Raw genomic sequence first — 16,439 nt, forward strand, 5'->3', positions numbered from 1 at the left:
TAAATGGATTGATTATGTACAGTGTATGGATGCCTATATACAGTATATACAGCACATGATTAATATAGTGAAAATGCATGGTGGTTGGTACGTGTTAAAATGTAAAACATATCACCTATAGTCTAATCTAAGTAAGATAATGTTTTGGTGTTAAGTTGTAGTTGTTTGTATTTTTGTAGCTAGTTAATAAAGTGAAGACTTTTCAGCTTTTTCTGAACCTTAAACATTATATACCACACGACTACAATACTTTCATAACTGTATACTCTTTCCTCATTACCTGTCTAAACCAAGTTGATATACTAACTGATCATTATACTTTTTTTAATGGATGCTGGAAAGTAGGAAAAAAAGAGCACATAAACAAAAACAACAATGTGCTTTTTAAATGGTCTGCAGTCCTCTGAAGAATGTTGTATGTCATTTGTATTAATAGACTAAAATGTGCAAACAAAATGGTATTGTCATTTTATGTGAACGTTCCTGAATGGGCCTTGACATCAACAATTTAGAAAATAGAGAATTAAATTCTCTCGGTGGTGGTGGCGCATAGATGCTTGCCTTTGGTGTGGGAGCCCTGGGTTCAATTCCCACTGTGAGACATCCACCATTGTGTCCCTGAGAAAGACACTTAACCCCCTAGTTGCTCCAGAGCTGTGCGACCTCTGAGATGTCTAGCAATTATAAGTTGCTTTGGATAAAAGCGTCAGCTAAATAAAGGTAATATTTTCTTCAGAGCCATGCTTAGGTTTCCAAAGACCAATCAATAGTCAATCTAGAGTAAAAGGTCTGTCTCATGAAATAGAAACTTAACTATACTGTATAGCCACTGCTGTTTATCTTAAGGAGGTGTAAGAACCAGATGGAGGTTTGAGTTAGCTGAATTTGGAAGCAAATTTACGACTACTTCTGTTTGTAAGGCCACTGTTACAGCTCCAGGGCAATATGCCAGAACTGGTATGTGTTGTTTTTCAGTGTTGCAGGTTGGTTGGAACTGGAGGCTGCTGGGCACTATCTCCAGGTGATGTAGGAACTGCCCGATCCCGGTAGGGGGAAGGCTCCCTCTTCCCTGGCACCACCTTGCATTACGTTGGGTTTACAATTTCTGTATATTTATTTATTATTGTGTTAGTGTTGTCTGGTACGTTTCTATGTCAGTCTCATACACATTTGTTAAATAGTTATTTTCTCTCACATGTGCTATTGTTACAGAGCTAGACCATCACACTACTTATCTATGCAAACACATGTTCAGTCATTTAAAGCTTTTAGCTTCATCCACCTCTTCCCTTCACTTTATTTTACACCAGTGGTCTAATCTGAAGCTCTAAAACAAGATGTAAACTAGTAAAGGGGTTTTGGGTACTCAACACACTACATTGTTTGTAATTCTCTTAGCTTGGATCAAGTGTTTTAACTCAATCTCTTCTTCTCTTTTCTCTATTCCCTATGAAAACCATCTATCTACTTCTGGGTTTAATAGCAAAATGTCCGTTTACCACATGACTCTGATCTGTGTGCATAATGGAAACACCAACTATCAATTATAATGGCTATCAATGTAGCACTGCCTCTTATGTAACAAGTCTGACTACATCATTTTAGCTTTTTACAAAACACACTCGGATAATAAAGCCTCAGTCTAGCTGAAGTCACACTAAGAAAGTTGGCAAATGTATGGCCCAGCTATTAATCAAATGAACCCAACATACTCAGTCTGATCCTGCATGAAATAAACCAACATTAACAAAAAAGCACACACAGTTGCTGACTGCAATTTATTTTTAAATACAATTTAATACAAAAGAGCCCATCCTAAAATCCAAACACCATCTGCATATAATAAGCAGGTAGAAATTGTTTTGACTTGAGAATATAGCTGACTTATAACAGAACATCACTGTAATCAACATGATCCCTGAGAGAGCATTAGAAATAAAATTGATCCATTAAAGAAAATGAACTTCCAGAATAAGAATTGACAATATTTTTTCCCCCCATTCTACTTTGTTCAGAGTGGCATTTTGCACAGAAAATAGGATTGTTTTAGGTGTGTACGTTGATGTGACCTCGCTAAAATGGACATTTATGCAATGAACACCACTCTAGTTCTGGGTCTGTCATGTAATCAGCACACTTGTGGCGGCATTTAAAAAAGGGGCACATGAATTCATCCTATCCTATATCCTTCAAGGTCTGGTGACCTTCAACATACAGAACATCGTTCTGATCTAAAATACTGCTGGCAGGCATTAGCAACTGAGGGTGAATACATCAGTTCCCACCACACGCAGCAGGAATCTGAGCTTCCATTCAACTACACATGAGAGAGGGGAGGGGCAGGGTCTACGGCGTCATCTGTGGTATTGTCAATGGGAGTGTCCTTGTTAGTGCTGCTGGCCTGGGTCACACTGTCATTTGCAAAATAATCACTGTCACTATCAATGGTAATGACACTGGGTGAGCACTTCTCTGTGCGCTCATTACCCTTGTGCCTTTTGCTTTTCTTCTTGTGTTTCTTTTTTTTCTTATGGTGACGCCTGCTTCGCTCACAAGAGTTTTCCTCGATGACGAGCTCCACACTGAGACTCCTGCTAGTCTTTCTTGACCTCTCTTTGGATTTTTTACGATGCTTTTCTTTGCTCTTTTTTTTGTGCTTTGTCAACAGCGTGGCGGAGTCGCCCTCAGCATATAAGTTGTGAGTGTGTGTGTCTTCAGACGGCTCCTCCAAATGTCTTGTTTTGTATTTCCTCTTTCCGCCCGGCTTGTCGTGGTGTGCTCTCCTTTTCACTGAAGGGGAACGACTGCTGGAATAAGTCCTAGATCGAGAATGCCTCCTGTCCCGTCTCCGTGAGTCCCTGCTGTGGCTCCTGGAGCGAGAGTGCCGATCTGAGTACTTGCAGCTACTGTAAGAATAAGACCGCCTCTCTGTGTAATGCACCCCACTATCATTTCTCTCTTGGTTGTAATGCCTATATGACCTATAGCTGTGATCGTCACCCCTCCTTTTACAGTTATTGTCACATTTTGAGTAGAGGTCTCTGCCACTCGTGTAACAATACCCTCTTTCTCTTGACAGAGTGCGGACACTGCTGTGGGAGATCACCGGGTACCTGCTAGAGTGCCCATGCTCTCCACTCCTTGACTTCCTCCTTCTCCTATGGTCTCTATCCTTTGACCAGTGCCCCTCCTTAGATCTATCATTACTGTCAAATCTTCTATATGTGTCTTTTCTGTCTGACTTACTGGATGTCTTGTGTCTGCCGGATTTTAAAGAGCTGCTTCTATCTTTTGAATCCAACTGATGATAGTGGTCTGTTTCTACATTTTCTGACTGTCCAGTGCCACTTGGATCACTACTCTGTGAAGCTATAGGACTGAGACTGGAGAAGCGGATGTGCTGAGGCAGAAGAGGCACTTCTTTAGTATCTTCACTGGCAGACTCATCAGAGTTAGAGGAAAGTTGAACCAGCTCAGGAGTCCTCTCTGCCGTTGGCTTAACAAAACCTACAATGACACAGTCATCACTGTCGTCAGACAAAAACTCTTCATTGTTAACTTCACCTAGAGTCATGTCTGTTTGGTTATGAGGACTCATTTGCTGTGGAGAAGCCCCAAACTCCCGCCTCTCCTCCTCTAAACTGCTGTCCGAGTCTGAGTCAAGGACTGACAGACATTCTGCCCTGCTCTGCTCCGCTGTCGTAGAATACGATGGGCCAGGCGTCTCATCATCCCACACAGAACGGCTCAGTGTAGACGTGGAGTCTCCCGGGGGGCCCAGCTCCACCTCAAGTTCCTCATCCTCTGAGATAGCTATTACAGACGAGTTGGAGCTGCTGTCTTCATTTGAAGAAGGAGCTGGGCAGTCGTAGACAGCATGCTGGTCATAGGCCTCCATATTGAAGGGGGACTTTGCAAAGCTGATGAACTCATGCAGAAAGTGCTCTGTGCGTGCCTGGAGGAACGGCCTGAGCTCTTCCTGAATAGCTCCATCCTCCATGTCATACCGTGTAATGCGCGACATGATGATGTGTTGAACTATGTTGACCAAAGAGCCGTGGGCTCCATATAGCACAATGAGTTCTCTTTTTAGCCAGGGGATCAGTCTATGGAGGCAGGCAGGATTTCTTCGGAAGAACTCAGCTGAAGTGTCTCGGGAGCGGCCACCATCGCGAACACTCCGAACCTTCACCCCACGTCGGTACAGTTCCCTTCTGAAGTTGACCATTTCCTGCTCCCTGACGTTGTTCACCACCCTCCCTTCACTTGCAGCTCTCCTCTTGGCTGCCAACCTCATCATCATGCGCCGAATGTAGCGGTCCTGAGGCTGTCGCGGAGGACCTGTTGAGGCTTCAAACATCACTCCATTGTCTGGAGGTGGAGAAGTCCTTCCCCGCATCTGTCGATGGACTCCAGTAAGAGTTGTGCGGTATCTAAACCGCACTCCCCCAAAAGTCCCAAAAGAGCCATTATCCAGTGGCTGTAGGTCAAACTTCTTAAAGTCTTGCTCTGATTTTATACTGTGATAGATTGAATTAAAAGGCTGTTTGCATAGAGGACATTCTGCTTTGTTCTTGGACCACTCATGAATACAGCGGAAACAGAACTTGTGCAGGCAGAGGTCCAGGTAAGAAATGTTGTTAAATATGTCCAAACAGATGGGACACTTGGAGTCTGGTGACGCCTCTGCAGACATTGCTCCAGAGGCTTTCCTTCTGCCACTCTTCTGGCTCTGCTGCAGGGCAATCTTGATTGCTGACATGATCTGACATGAGACATATTAGGTTAAAATTATTTTGAAATAGGAAAGTCTCAAAACCACCAAATAAGATGGGTAAAGCAGACATACAGTAACCTGTAAAGTCCTACTGAGGTGCTGCAGTTAAGTCTACAATCTGACCTATAAACTTAAAGAGGAATTTTACAATTAACCCTACAACTGCACTAAACACGGTTCATCCAGGTGTTCTTGACCGTTTGTTATAATGACCATATTCACATCATAATCAAAACATTTAGCTATGAGTTCACATTATCTATTTTCGTTAACTTATGACATACAATCTTTTCTTGTTATGATAAGCACATGACTGTTTCCCCCCGAATGTATAGAGAACAGAAATATACGTGCACGTATAGAGAAATTGCCTTACATAAATTCAAGAACCATACCTCTCTACTCTATACATACACAAACGATTTGACATATGAAAGTAACTAGAAGTAACAAACCATAAGAATAAATAACAGCAACGGGTGCTTAACCCGAATAGACCATAGATAACGTAAGTGTTACATAGTAACGTTATGACAGTCCGTGATCTAGGTCTTATTTGCGCTGCATATTAAACCTTGAAAGGTTTGTCACCACTGAAAAGAACATAATATGATAACACTAGTAATTCACCAACCCTCGTTTTTGTCCTTCCTTACCTTCGACTGTGTTGTTGTTTTCGGTTAGTTAGCTTAGCATGTTAGGCTGGATCTTTGCCTAGCGCCCTGTTTGTAGGGTTTCCTCACATAAATTACTAACGTTAACGTTACTGTCGGGGAAAACACTGTACATTGGATTTAAGTGCTCATTATCTTAACAATTCTAGAGTTTAAACAAGCAATCGTGTCAGAAGTACACTGGCCCTGCGAACTGATGAACTTGGTTAGCTAAAGTTAGCAGGCTAGCTAACTAGGCTAGGGCGTTCCAGCTATCTTCGCTACATAGGCTAGGGCTAACGTTAGTTAGGACGTTCGAGAAAAGTAGTGCAGTCCTTACCTTTGATTTCCTCAACCGCCTATACAGTTGGTAACTGATTAGCCCGTCCCGTCTTGTAGAAACTCATTCATTTCTACACAAATGTCACTCTGGAGAAACTGTTTAACTTACAAAACCAACAGCCTTGCTTCTCCTTCCATCGCCGCCTGCCGTTTTTTTATTCATAAAGCTACAAGCCACTACCGCCCTTCAGAGTAAAAGCGCAGTCTCCATGTTTGGAAAAACGACCACCACCAATATATTTTTAAACACACCACCATTTACTGTATATAAAAAATCATCAAGATAAAATTATTTTTAGTGATAATACCTGTTCTACACAACTAATACTTCTACAATGTACTGTAACAATGACTGACTGTGACGCGCATGAAGCACAGGGGACAGTGGCTGATCGTCAGCAACATCAAAAAATGATCAATCAGAATAGCTACCCCTGATATATTAAATAAAAATGGCACAATATAGTATTTCAACATGCTCCCCATCTCCTTACAGTACACATAGAGTGAGTAGTGGTGCAATATAAAATGATTCTGTAGTGGGATCATTATTTGATAGGGGATATTAGTCTAGCTAGCATTTTTCGACGAGGCAGCATTTATCGTCAGAAAACCGGCCCTAAGACAAAAATAACAGCTATTAAGGCCTTGTTTTTCTTACATGATAACACATTCTGTACATGTATAGTTATTTATAAGGCCAGTTAAAAGTAGCATTAAATTGTTCTTAACATTTTATTTTTTTTTATTTTTTCATTTGGATAACTTACTATCTGGAAATCCAGTGCATCTTCAGTGGTGTACCAGAGTTGCTATAAAGCATTTGCCTTTTCCTTGCATTTAGTCCAACCACAGTATCCTGCTCCAAAATGAAATGCATGGAGTAACATAATTGAATTGCATTGTAATTTACAGATAGCCGCTTCACTACTGTGGCTGAGTTTACAACAAATTTTCTTTAAACTGATCTGATAGCAAAAAGCAAGAGATACTACAGCCTCCTACAAGTGAAAGCATCAAAAACATACACTGTAATATGTCACTATTTACATGAATCTGTAAAATCATTAATACTCGTAAATTACTTTGTAATATTTTATTGCCATATACACAGTTTTTACAACAGAAATGAAAATTATTGAAATATTTCAACTTCAGTGATGACCATGGGTGTCAGGGAGATCTGGAACAACTTCACCTGTCTCCAGAATGGTGTCACCCTATACACAAAAACAAGGATAAAAACATTTGAAATTGTCCACCCGGCAAAGACATCTCAAAGAGCCATTTATCTAGGCTATTGTTAGAGCATCTCAGGACAGTGTGTTTGCAAGGAATCAGACTGAGGAACAATCGGACCTTCCTATGGCTGGTAAAGCAAGCTAATATGCTGCACATACAAAAAATAAAAAGAACAATTATAGTTATTACAGGAAAAACAAAAAAGGTACAATGTTAGAATTAATAAACAAGTCATACTTACTGGGAACAGCTTGGGTTTTAATTCCACAATGCCATATGGCCTTTGCTGTGGAAGACAATAACACTGTTAGTGATTATGCTGACTGATCAATGTATCAGTGTACAACACTGTAAAATGACTGAATTCATAACCTGAAGCTGACACCTGAATGAATTGTGTAATGTATAGCACCCTTCTTTGTCAAATGCAAGAGAGAATGAAAGAACATGGAATAAAGTCAACGCTGCATATCCATCATTCTCAAGAGCTCCTATTTTCTTTGTAACTTCCGTATTTGTATGCTACCTGAAGCATGAAATTTTACACTTTACATACTTAAACATGTGTGTTGAACTCTGTATTATGGTCCTCTAAAAGCTCATCAGTATAACATCAGTCAATCACAGGCTGTTCACAAACATTCACAAGCATTCACACAAACTGAAGGTGTAACATCCAGGAGTTCTGCTTATCAAGTCATAAAATTCTGTTCACCAGATATATGTACCACACCATTAACATGTAATAGGTCTTTATTCTCTTTACTCCTAATTTGTTTACTAATATCACAAATAATGTCTAACATTTCTGTTGACTTACAGCAACATGGTATTTCACGTAGTAGTGAACAATCCAAGCAGGTATCAGCAGCCGTGTTAATGTGAAAACGCCACCTCTGTATGCTTTGTAGGTCTGTAAGGAGATGATACACATCAGATGCAGGAAAATATTAATAGAAAAGAAGTACACAGTGAATCACAGGGTTAATTTGTTGCTCCGAACAGATCCTGCATACTTCAACATAAGGTGGAGCTTGCTCTTTCACTCTCAGTAAGCGGGAAGTGTATGCATGTAAAATATTCACAAATAAAGCGTTTTTAAAAAGGGAGCAACTTGAATTAGGAAATCAAAATGGAAACAGGTGCTGCCTTGAGGACTTGTGTAGATGTTGAAACATGAAGACCCAAGTAAATCAGAGAAGTCTCAAATGGACAATCAAGTAAGATAAAGTAGGGCTATTACAGTTTCATAGTGAAAATCACCATGTGTAAAAGGTATATTAACACCATTTTTGCAATATAAACATTTCAGCAGGCATGTTGGTTTAAAACCTCCCTCACTAGTTTGTACTCTCAAGTAAAAGTCAAATCTCAATAGTGCTGCAGCTAATAGTTGTTTTTAATAGATTAATCTGCCAAGTTTTGATTTACTCTATTAACGACTATCAGTATAAGATGTAAGGAGATAGTGAAAAATTCTTATCAGAAACTTAAGGAAAAGCAGACATTGTGACTTGTCATAGTAGGGAAAGTACAGGTGTTAATATTAATGCTGGATATATTTTCCTAAGGTGTCCCAGTAAGCCACAACAGTGTGACAGTGAGCCAGCATGCACAATACAAGGACCCTGAATCCGAAGCAGCTAAATGGAAAAGCCATCATTCATTTTATTATTTATACCTGTGGCCTGTTTCCTGCAGTAACATGTCATATTGTCTTCATTTTAAAAGGCCTATTCGTCATTTTTGTCAAGCCAACAGTCCACAAGTCAACAGTATTTCATTTACAATGAAAAAGCAACAAATCCCCACATTTGAAAAATTGGAATCAAGAGAATATTTGGTATTTTTGCATGATAAATAACTTGAACCGAGAGCCATAGGATTAGTGATCGATTAATCGGTCAGCCGATATCAGAGTGAAGTAAATCTACCAACCATTTGCACATTTTACCAGCATTTGGCTGGTGTCTGAACTTATTTTCCACCCTGCTCCCATGTAGTCAAATGATAAATGTAGTACATTATGCACGAGTTATTATTTCAACAGAAGGGTAAAATTACAATTCTGAGTCTTTATACTTTACAGATTTGACTATGATGCAACCAAACAAGGACGAAAATTAAATAAAGAATTAAACTGGGTTAACTTGGATGTTTCACCACGTTGGAAAAGGCGAGTAAAGCTGCGCTGTAGCTTTAAATACGTTAGCTTTAATAATAATAAAAAAAAAACAGTAGTTACACTTTGTAAATTCTCTATGTAAATAACTTTCTTTATAGATATTTAGCATGTTCACTGTTATCACCGGTGGTTGTTGTGCTAGCTAGCGTTAGCTCTGTATCAGCACTCACGTAAAGTCTCCACAGGCTCTTGGGCTCCAGAAAGCCAGCCCAGAACTTGGTGACGGCGCCGGCAGGTTTAGCTTGCACCACGGGCTCCCTCGGGCTGAGCTCCTGGTCCTTCAGCCACTGCCTCCGGAGCTTTGACAGCTGCTCGAAACGGAGCTTCTCGTCTGGTGTGTACCCAGACATTGTTTATTTCTGGATATTCAACCTCAAGTAGTCTACAATGACACCATGGAGGACACTTCCCTTTGCAGGCAAGTACACCAAAGAAGAAGAAGAAGCGGAAACGCGACACAGATTGAACAGCTCGACAAATTCTAGTGCGACACCTTCTGGACCGGAAGATGATGTGTAAAACGACATGTTTATTTATTATTTTATTCTCCTATTTGTAATGCTAATAATAATAATAATAATAATAATAATGTTTATAATTATAAGTCAGACCATTCTGAGAGCAGCAGGTTTGATTACAACAAGCAATTGGTTGCGTCAGAGTTTTTGGTTTATGACATATACAATATTTTACAGATGTGAGTCACACTTCCCCAGCATTTAACACCATCTTAATATTTTTGGTCTTAGTGCCCAGTTTTATCCACTAGGTGGCAAAAACAAGTTGGAGGATGACAAGTTGTACATTTTCATGAGAAACAGGCCATTTAAAGGGGCACCACCAACTTTCCATGTAACTGTCAGTTTACTAATCTTGGTTAGTAGCCTACTCCACTGCCAATAATAATGACATTAGAAAGTCTTCATGAAGTCATGATGTTCACACTCCGGTACAGTAGGTGATGGTATGCACCTTTCACGAATGTTTGTACTTGTTACACGAAGAAGAAGAAGAAGAGTCTGGGGAAATGCCACTGTGGTTGAGGGGCTAATTACTGGGTCAATCTATTAGGGCATGGAGATGGTCATCCAGCAAAAAGGATGCTGCAGACATTCTGGGAGAAGGAGACAACACAAAAAACAAGTTTTGGGTGGACAGGGGATCAAATGGCAAAGGAAGCAGGAGTATATGATAAAGAGTTTGGCGCAAACGTGGTGTTGCCTATCAGACCTGCCTGGGAATTAGAAACACCATGTGTAGATTTGGAATTACTTAAGATTAAAGACAATAATAAGACTGCTGATTTAACTAGTGTATATTATAGCTATAGGGACAGTAAGTATAAGGAAAGTATTCAGATTTTCACAGATGGGTCAAAGGACACGCAAACAGACGCAAGAAGGTATGCAGTTGTTTTTCCCAGGTAAGTGGAACTTAGCAAAAGAACATCTGATTGTCTGAGTGGGTTTACAGTTGAAATGTTCGCCGTATTGATCGTATTGGAATGGATGGAACAAATTAGTTATAGGGAAATATTAATATGTAGTGACTCTGTGTCAGCTCTTATAAGCATGAAGATAGGTACAGCCAGAAGTCACCTGGACCTGGTGTATGAAGTTTTATTTATGAACTCAAGAATAGCTAGACAGGGGGAAAATGCCATATTCATGTGGGTCCCCGCACATTCGGGAATTCAGGGAAATGAGAAAGCAGACAAGTTGGCAAAAGAAGCAGTTAAAAAATGTTGAGAGATGTTGAAGTCAATATTAAATTATCAAAATCAGAGGGGAAAGAAATAGTGTGAAGTCTAAATCAACAATGGCAACAGAACTGGGATAATGCAACAAAAGGTAGACATTTAGGCTTACATGCAATCCAAAACAGAGTAGGCATATCAAGAAGTAGAGGAGCAAAGTGGAAAGAGCACATGGTAATAAGCAGGCTGCGAATTGGACATAGCAATCTTAACAGCACACTTTTAATTATAGGAAAACATCCAACAGGAATGTGTGAACAATTTCATGAGGCAGAAACAGTAGAACATATTGTTACAACATGGAAATTTATTCAGGAGAGACAAGAAATGATAACACAGTTACAATAAATAGGGCAGGTAGATAATACTGTCAAAAGTTTATTGGAATGTGGAGAGAGTGTGGAAGGTAGGAAAAGGATATTTGTTTTTTTGAGGGCAACTGGATTAGATAGGTGGATTTAATATGAATGAAAGCTGAGGGTAAAGGTGGCAGTAATGCAACTCAATGGATGCCAGCTGCCTTAAAAACTCAAAGAAGAAGAAGAAGACGACGACATTTTTTGGCTAACCTTACATTGGAAAATGTGTTCCTCTTGAAAACACAATGTTTTAAAATTCAGATCAGATTTACCTTTCTAACATTCCTTTTGGTAATCCCATGGTACCGGGGTTAATTGAATTTAATGACTAATGTAATCTCTATGACTTCAGATAGAACAGATAGGTGACTATCAATGATTGTCATGTATTAATTTAATAAATCTCCAATAAACTCAGAAAACAGCATGTTAAGTGGTTTGTGCCTGTGTACTGTCTTACAGTAGTCTACAGCAGGGTTTATTGTGTATGGTCCACTCAGTACTCTTTAGCATCACTGCTCCTCCACCACGCAGAGTCCATCCATCCATCCATCCATCATCAACCGCTTATCCTGCGTACAGTCGCGGGGGGGCTGGAGCCAATCCCAGCTGACATCAGGTGCAAGACAGGGTACACCCTGGACAGGTCGCCAGTCCATCGCAGGCCACGCAGAGTCTACTGCTCTAATATAATTAATGTTTACTATGAAGATTGTTTTTGTAGGCGAGTTGGAGAACAGATGATAAGCTCATTTAAAAGGTTTGGCGGATTTGCAACAACCGTATCGTGAATGTAGAAATCATGGTGGAAAATTTAGATGAAGAATGGGATTATAGTGGAATGGACTGGAAACAGGTCCACTACCAGAAAAGGAGGAAAAGGGCTAATTATGAGAGATCTGTAACTCTAAGAGATCTGAAGTGAGGAGTCTGAGGATACTGTTAAAAGGATAAAAACCACAGACAAGGCCTCAAATAGCAGGCCTGCAATTAATGATGTGACTAGAAATAACGTAAATCAAAATGAATGGATAGTAATCATTGAGTGTAACAAAGATGGCAATCTCTTCAATCCAATTAAAAACACAAAGATAATTGAAAAGGAGATTGGAAAAGTTAAGTTTGCAAAATACTTAAACAACAGAAGGCTGCTAATCTTTGCAAAAGATGAAGAACAGCAGAGAATGATATTAAACAAAATTGGTTGAGAAAAAGTCAAGTCACACATACCAGGTGCAGTTGCCAAATTGAGGAGTGTAATATCTGGTGTTCCTCTATCGATATCAGTTGAGGAAATTGTGTCAGAACTTAAAGAGAACGGAGTAAAAGTTACGGAAGCCAAAAGAATGTTCAGTAAAAAAGGAGGTGAGAAGAGTGAGAGCTTATCAATACTACTTCACTTTGAGGAAATATTACAGAAGAAAGTATTGATGGGTATGTTCAGTTACCCAGAGAGAGAATATATATTCCGCCACATCTTAGATGCTTCAAGTGTCAGCGTATGGGTCATGTTGCAGGACAATGTAAAGGAAAGGAAAGGTGCACGGTGCGGAGGGAATCATGCATACGGGAAATGAGAGTAAAGTGCTGCAACTGTGGAGGAAAACATAGAGCTGCTTTTCAAGGCTGTGTTGTGCAAAGGCAAGTAAGAGAAGTTCAAAGATACAAAATTATGAATCAGGTCTCATATGCTGAAGCATTAAAGAAGGTAGGCATAAGTGCAGGAAGAATGAACAAGGAACTGACAGAAAGCCGAAATGACAACCTTAGTCAAACGAATGAAGAAAGGGAACCTCCCACAGTAAAGAGAACCGACACTGTGCACGAATCATGTTCTCATAGGTGCAAAGTAAAGCAGGGGACTTTACTTGTTGATTTAACTGTTGAGTTAACTTTGTTGCATTTAGTGTCATAGCTCTACAACAGGAAGATGGAAGGACGAGGCTTGATACAATTGTTGATGCAGCAAGGAATTATTTAGGGATCACAAGCACTGAGGGAGATCCAATATATGAAATGCTTAATCCCCTAAACTGTGATGATAACTACTAAGACAGTAATAAATATCATAATGGTAATCCACATTTTACAGTGGAATGCAAGAAGTATAATCTCAAATGGTCAGGAGTTTAAAAGGTTTGTTTATGAACTAGATGTTACACCAGATGCAATTTGCATTCAAGAAACCTGGCTAAAACCTCAATTAGACTTTATAATACCTAGATATACTTCAGCAAGATGTGATAGAAACATTAAACAAGGTGGAGGATGTTCAACTTTCATTAAGGATGGAATGGCATTCCGGAAATAATCTTGTCCAAATAAATATGAATGTGCGATTACTGAAATATGCAGAACAAAAGGCAATATTACGCTGGTTAACTTCTATAATCCATGTAAGCCTCTAACTGTTGAAATGTTCCATGAAATAGCAGGAGAAAATAGTAAAAGAGAAATACGGTGTGGAGACTTTAATGCACACAACAATTTATGGGGAAGCAGTTACACAGATAAACTTAAGGAATGCTATTCAGAATTTGAAAGGAGTAAAAATATGGAAGGTGATATAGATGAATACACCGATACAATTACCGAATACAATGATAATAAATACAGCATTGATGTATATTCCAATAAGTAAAATAAGTGGTAAAAGGAAAATTGTACCTTGGTGGAATGATGAGTGTAGTAAGAACGAAATCGAGCTTTTAAAAAAATAAAAGAGAGCTAAGGTTAGGAAAGTTATTAAATCGACAAAGAGAAATGCATGGAGGCAATTTTGTTCAAGCATAGGAGGGGAAATCCAATTAAAAGCTGTATGGGCAATGTTGAACAAAATGAGAGGGAAAAGAACATCTGTACAAATTCTGTTCCTAGTTGATGGTGAACAATTAGTGATAACTAATGAGGAAAAGGCTAACTTACTTGGGAAAATGTTTGCTAGTGTGCACAGTTGAAACCATCTTGAGGAGAGACATAGACAGAGGAAAAAATAAACATTAAGGGAAAACTTAAACAGGATTAGAAATAAAATGGATTCATGTCTAGATTTAGAATTTACTATGTCGGAGCTAAAAAGGGCCCTGGCTGGTTGTGTACTGCTCCTGGACAAGATAAAGTATACAATGCTCAAACATTTACATGATAATTCTTTGTATGGTATTTTAGATTTGTTCAACAAGATCTTGAATGGTAAACTCCCCAGTGGGTGGAAAAGTGCTCTGATTTGTTAAACCAGGTAAGGCTCCAGATAATACAGGCAACTACACACCTATAGCATTAACATCACACTTATGTAAATTAATGGAAAAGATGATTGTGAAAAGACTAGATTATTTTCTAGAGAATAAAGGATTGATAAACCCAGGTCAAAGTGGTTTTCGTAGAGGAAGATGCACCATAGATGCCTTAGTGAAGATGAGCAATGAAGTTGAAAAAACTCTGCATATGAAAGAAGTCATGGCAGTCATTTTCTTAAATATTGAAAAAGCATATGACTATATGTGGAAAGAAGGACTATTAATTAAAATGAGTAAGCTTGGTATTGGGGTAAAGATGTATAACTGGATACTAGATTTTTTATCAAATCGTACATTCAGGGTTAAAGTAGGATCAGATATGTCTAGTGAGTTTAAAACAGAAAATGGAATCAAGGAAGTGCGATTAGTCCCATCTTGTTATTATGATAAATGATATATTCAGTGATATAGATATAGATATAAATGCTGCATTATATGCAGATGACGGGGCAATCTGGAAAAGAGGGAGAAACATTAATCATGTGATTAAGAATATGCAAGGTGCTTTACAGATTGTGGAAAGGTGGTCATATAACTGGGGTTTCAAGATATCAGTGACTAATTCATGCTTTATGTTATCTACACGAAAGAAAGCACCAATAAACATTAATCTTTCCCTATACGGACAACCTTTAGAGAGAGAGTCAGAATTTAAAAATTTTGGGCTGTGGTTTGATGGAAAGAACACATGGAATTTTCATATAAAGCACAAAATGCAAGAAAGTGTTAAATCTCATGAGGAATTTATGTGGTTATGACTGGGGGACTGTTAAAATATCACTTAAACATATACCGGGTATTAATAAGATCCACTATTGATTATGGATGTATAGTTTATGGGAAAGCAAGTAAAACAAGTTCAGAACAGAGCATTGAGGCTATGTTTAGGGGCAATGAGAACAACGCCAATAAACGCTCTATTAGTAGAAGCTGGTGAGCTGCCATTACATCTTAGATGAGTGAAAATATCAGCAGCGTACTGGGTTCGATTAAAAGGATTTGGAAGGGAACACCCTACCACTGAGGTTTTAAGTGAATGCTGGGAGTATACTAAGCCTAATAATGGAGGATTTGGATGTAATATTGTTAACATCGCAGAAAAGATGTGTTTGAAAGAGGTAAATTACAGTCCATCTGTTACGATAAGTAATGTTCCTCCATGGATTCTACCAGATGCTTTTGTTGATCTACAGCTGTTAGAAGAAAAGGAAAACTGGTCAATAACAGATAACATTAATCAAATAGTTAGAGAACATATTCAAAAACAATTCTATAGTTTCGTAACAGTATATACAGATGGTTCGAAGAATCCTGAAAATGGGCATGTCGGAGTTGGGATTTATATCCCAGAATTTAATGTAAACATACATCACAGATTAACTCTTAATTATCCATTTTTCTGCAGAAATCATTGCAGTAATTTTTGGGCTTCAGTGGATTGTGCAGGTACAGCCATTGAAAACAGTCATTTGTTCAGATTCAGCAGCAGCTCTCAGAGGTTTGACAAACAGTCAGAGAAGATCTAATGACAGAAATGCATATTATGTTGCTAAGAATACAAAGAATGGGTATAACAGTGCAGTTTTGTTGGGTCCCTGCTCATATATATCATATGTTAAAGGAAATGAAAAAGCAGATACGTTGACAAAGAAAGAAGTAAACAACAGCAAAGGAATAAAAGTAGCTTACGGTAGAGGAGAAGAAGCAAAATCACTAATTAGAACAGCTATAAATAACTATTGGCAGAAGGAATATGATTCAGACAAAAAAGAGAGACACTATTATAAAATACAGAAGTCAGTTCATACTAAACAAGTTAGTGATAT

At 38.8% G+C, this 16,439-nt stretch overlaps 2 protein-coding genes across 3 annotated transcripts; both read right to left on the bottom strand.

Moving 5' to 3' along the window:
* Window positions 1–1,759: 1,759 nt before the first annotated feature.
* On the bottom strand, window positions 1,760–5,968 carry toporsa (topoisomerase I binding, arginine/serine-rich a). Of its 2 annotated transcripts, none has more exons than XM_046048068.1 (2): window positions 5,771–5,968; window positions 1,760–4,765 (listed from the first exon to the last, which is right to left on the bottom strand). In XM_046048068.1, exon 2 carries the CDS (start codon window positions 4,760–4,762, stop codon window positions 2,318–2,320), a length of 2,445 nt encoding a protein of 814 aa, XP_045904024.1. In that variant the 5' UTR covers window positions 4,763–4,765; window positions 5,771–5,968; the 3' UTR covers window positions 1,760–2,317. The 2 variants fall into 2 exon arrangements, with proteins under 2 accessions (XP_045904024.1, XP_045904027.1); XM_046048071.1 differs by lacking the exon at window positions 5,771–5,968 and adding an exon at window positions 5,434–5,654.
* Window positions 5,969–6,853: 885 nt separating this feature from the next.
* ndufb6 (NADH:ubiquinone oxidoreductase subunit B) lies at window positions 6,854–9,640 on the bottom strand. Its single transcript, XM_046046363.1, has 4 exons — window positions 9,370–9,640; window positions 7,835–7,927; window positions 7,256–7,300; window positions 6,854–6,992 (listed from the first exon to the last, which is right to left on the bottom strand). The coding sequence occupies exons 1-4, from the start codon at window positions 9,547–9,549 to the stop codon at window positions 6,927–6,929; spliced, it is 384 nt and encodes a 127-aa protein (XP_045902319.1). The 5' UTR covers window positions 9,550–9,640; the 3' UTR covers window positions 6,854–6,926.
* Window positions 9,641–16,439: the final 6,799 nt, after the last annotated feature.

This window comes from Micropterus dolomieu, linkage group LG04 (assembly GCF_021292245.1).
Source record: "Micropterus dolomieu isolate WLL.071019.BEF.003 ecotype Adirondacks linkage group LG04, ASM2129224v1, whole genome shotgun sequence".
Lineage (NCBI taxonomy): Eukaryota > Metazoa > Chordata > Actinopteri > Centrarchiformes > Centrarchidae > Micropterus > Micropterus dolomieu.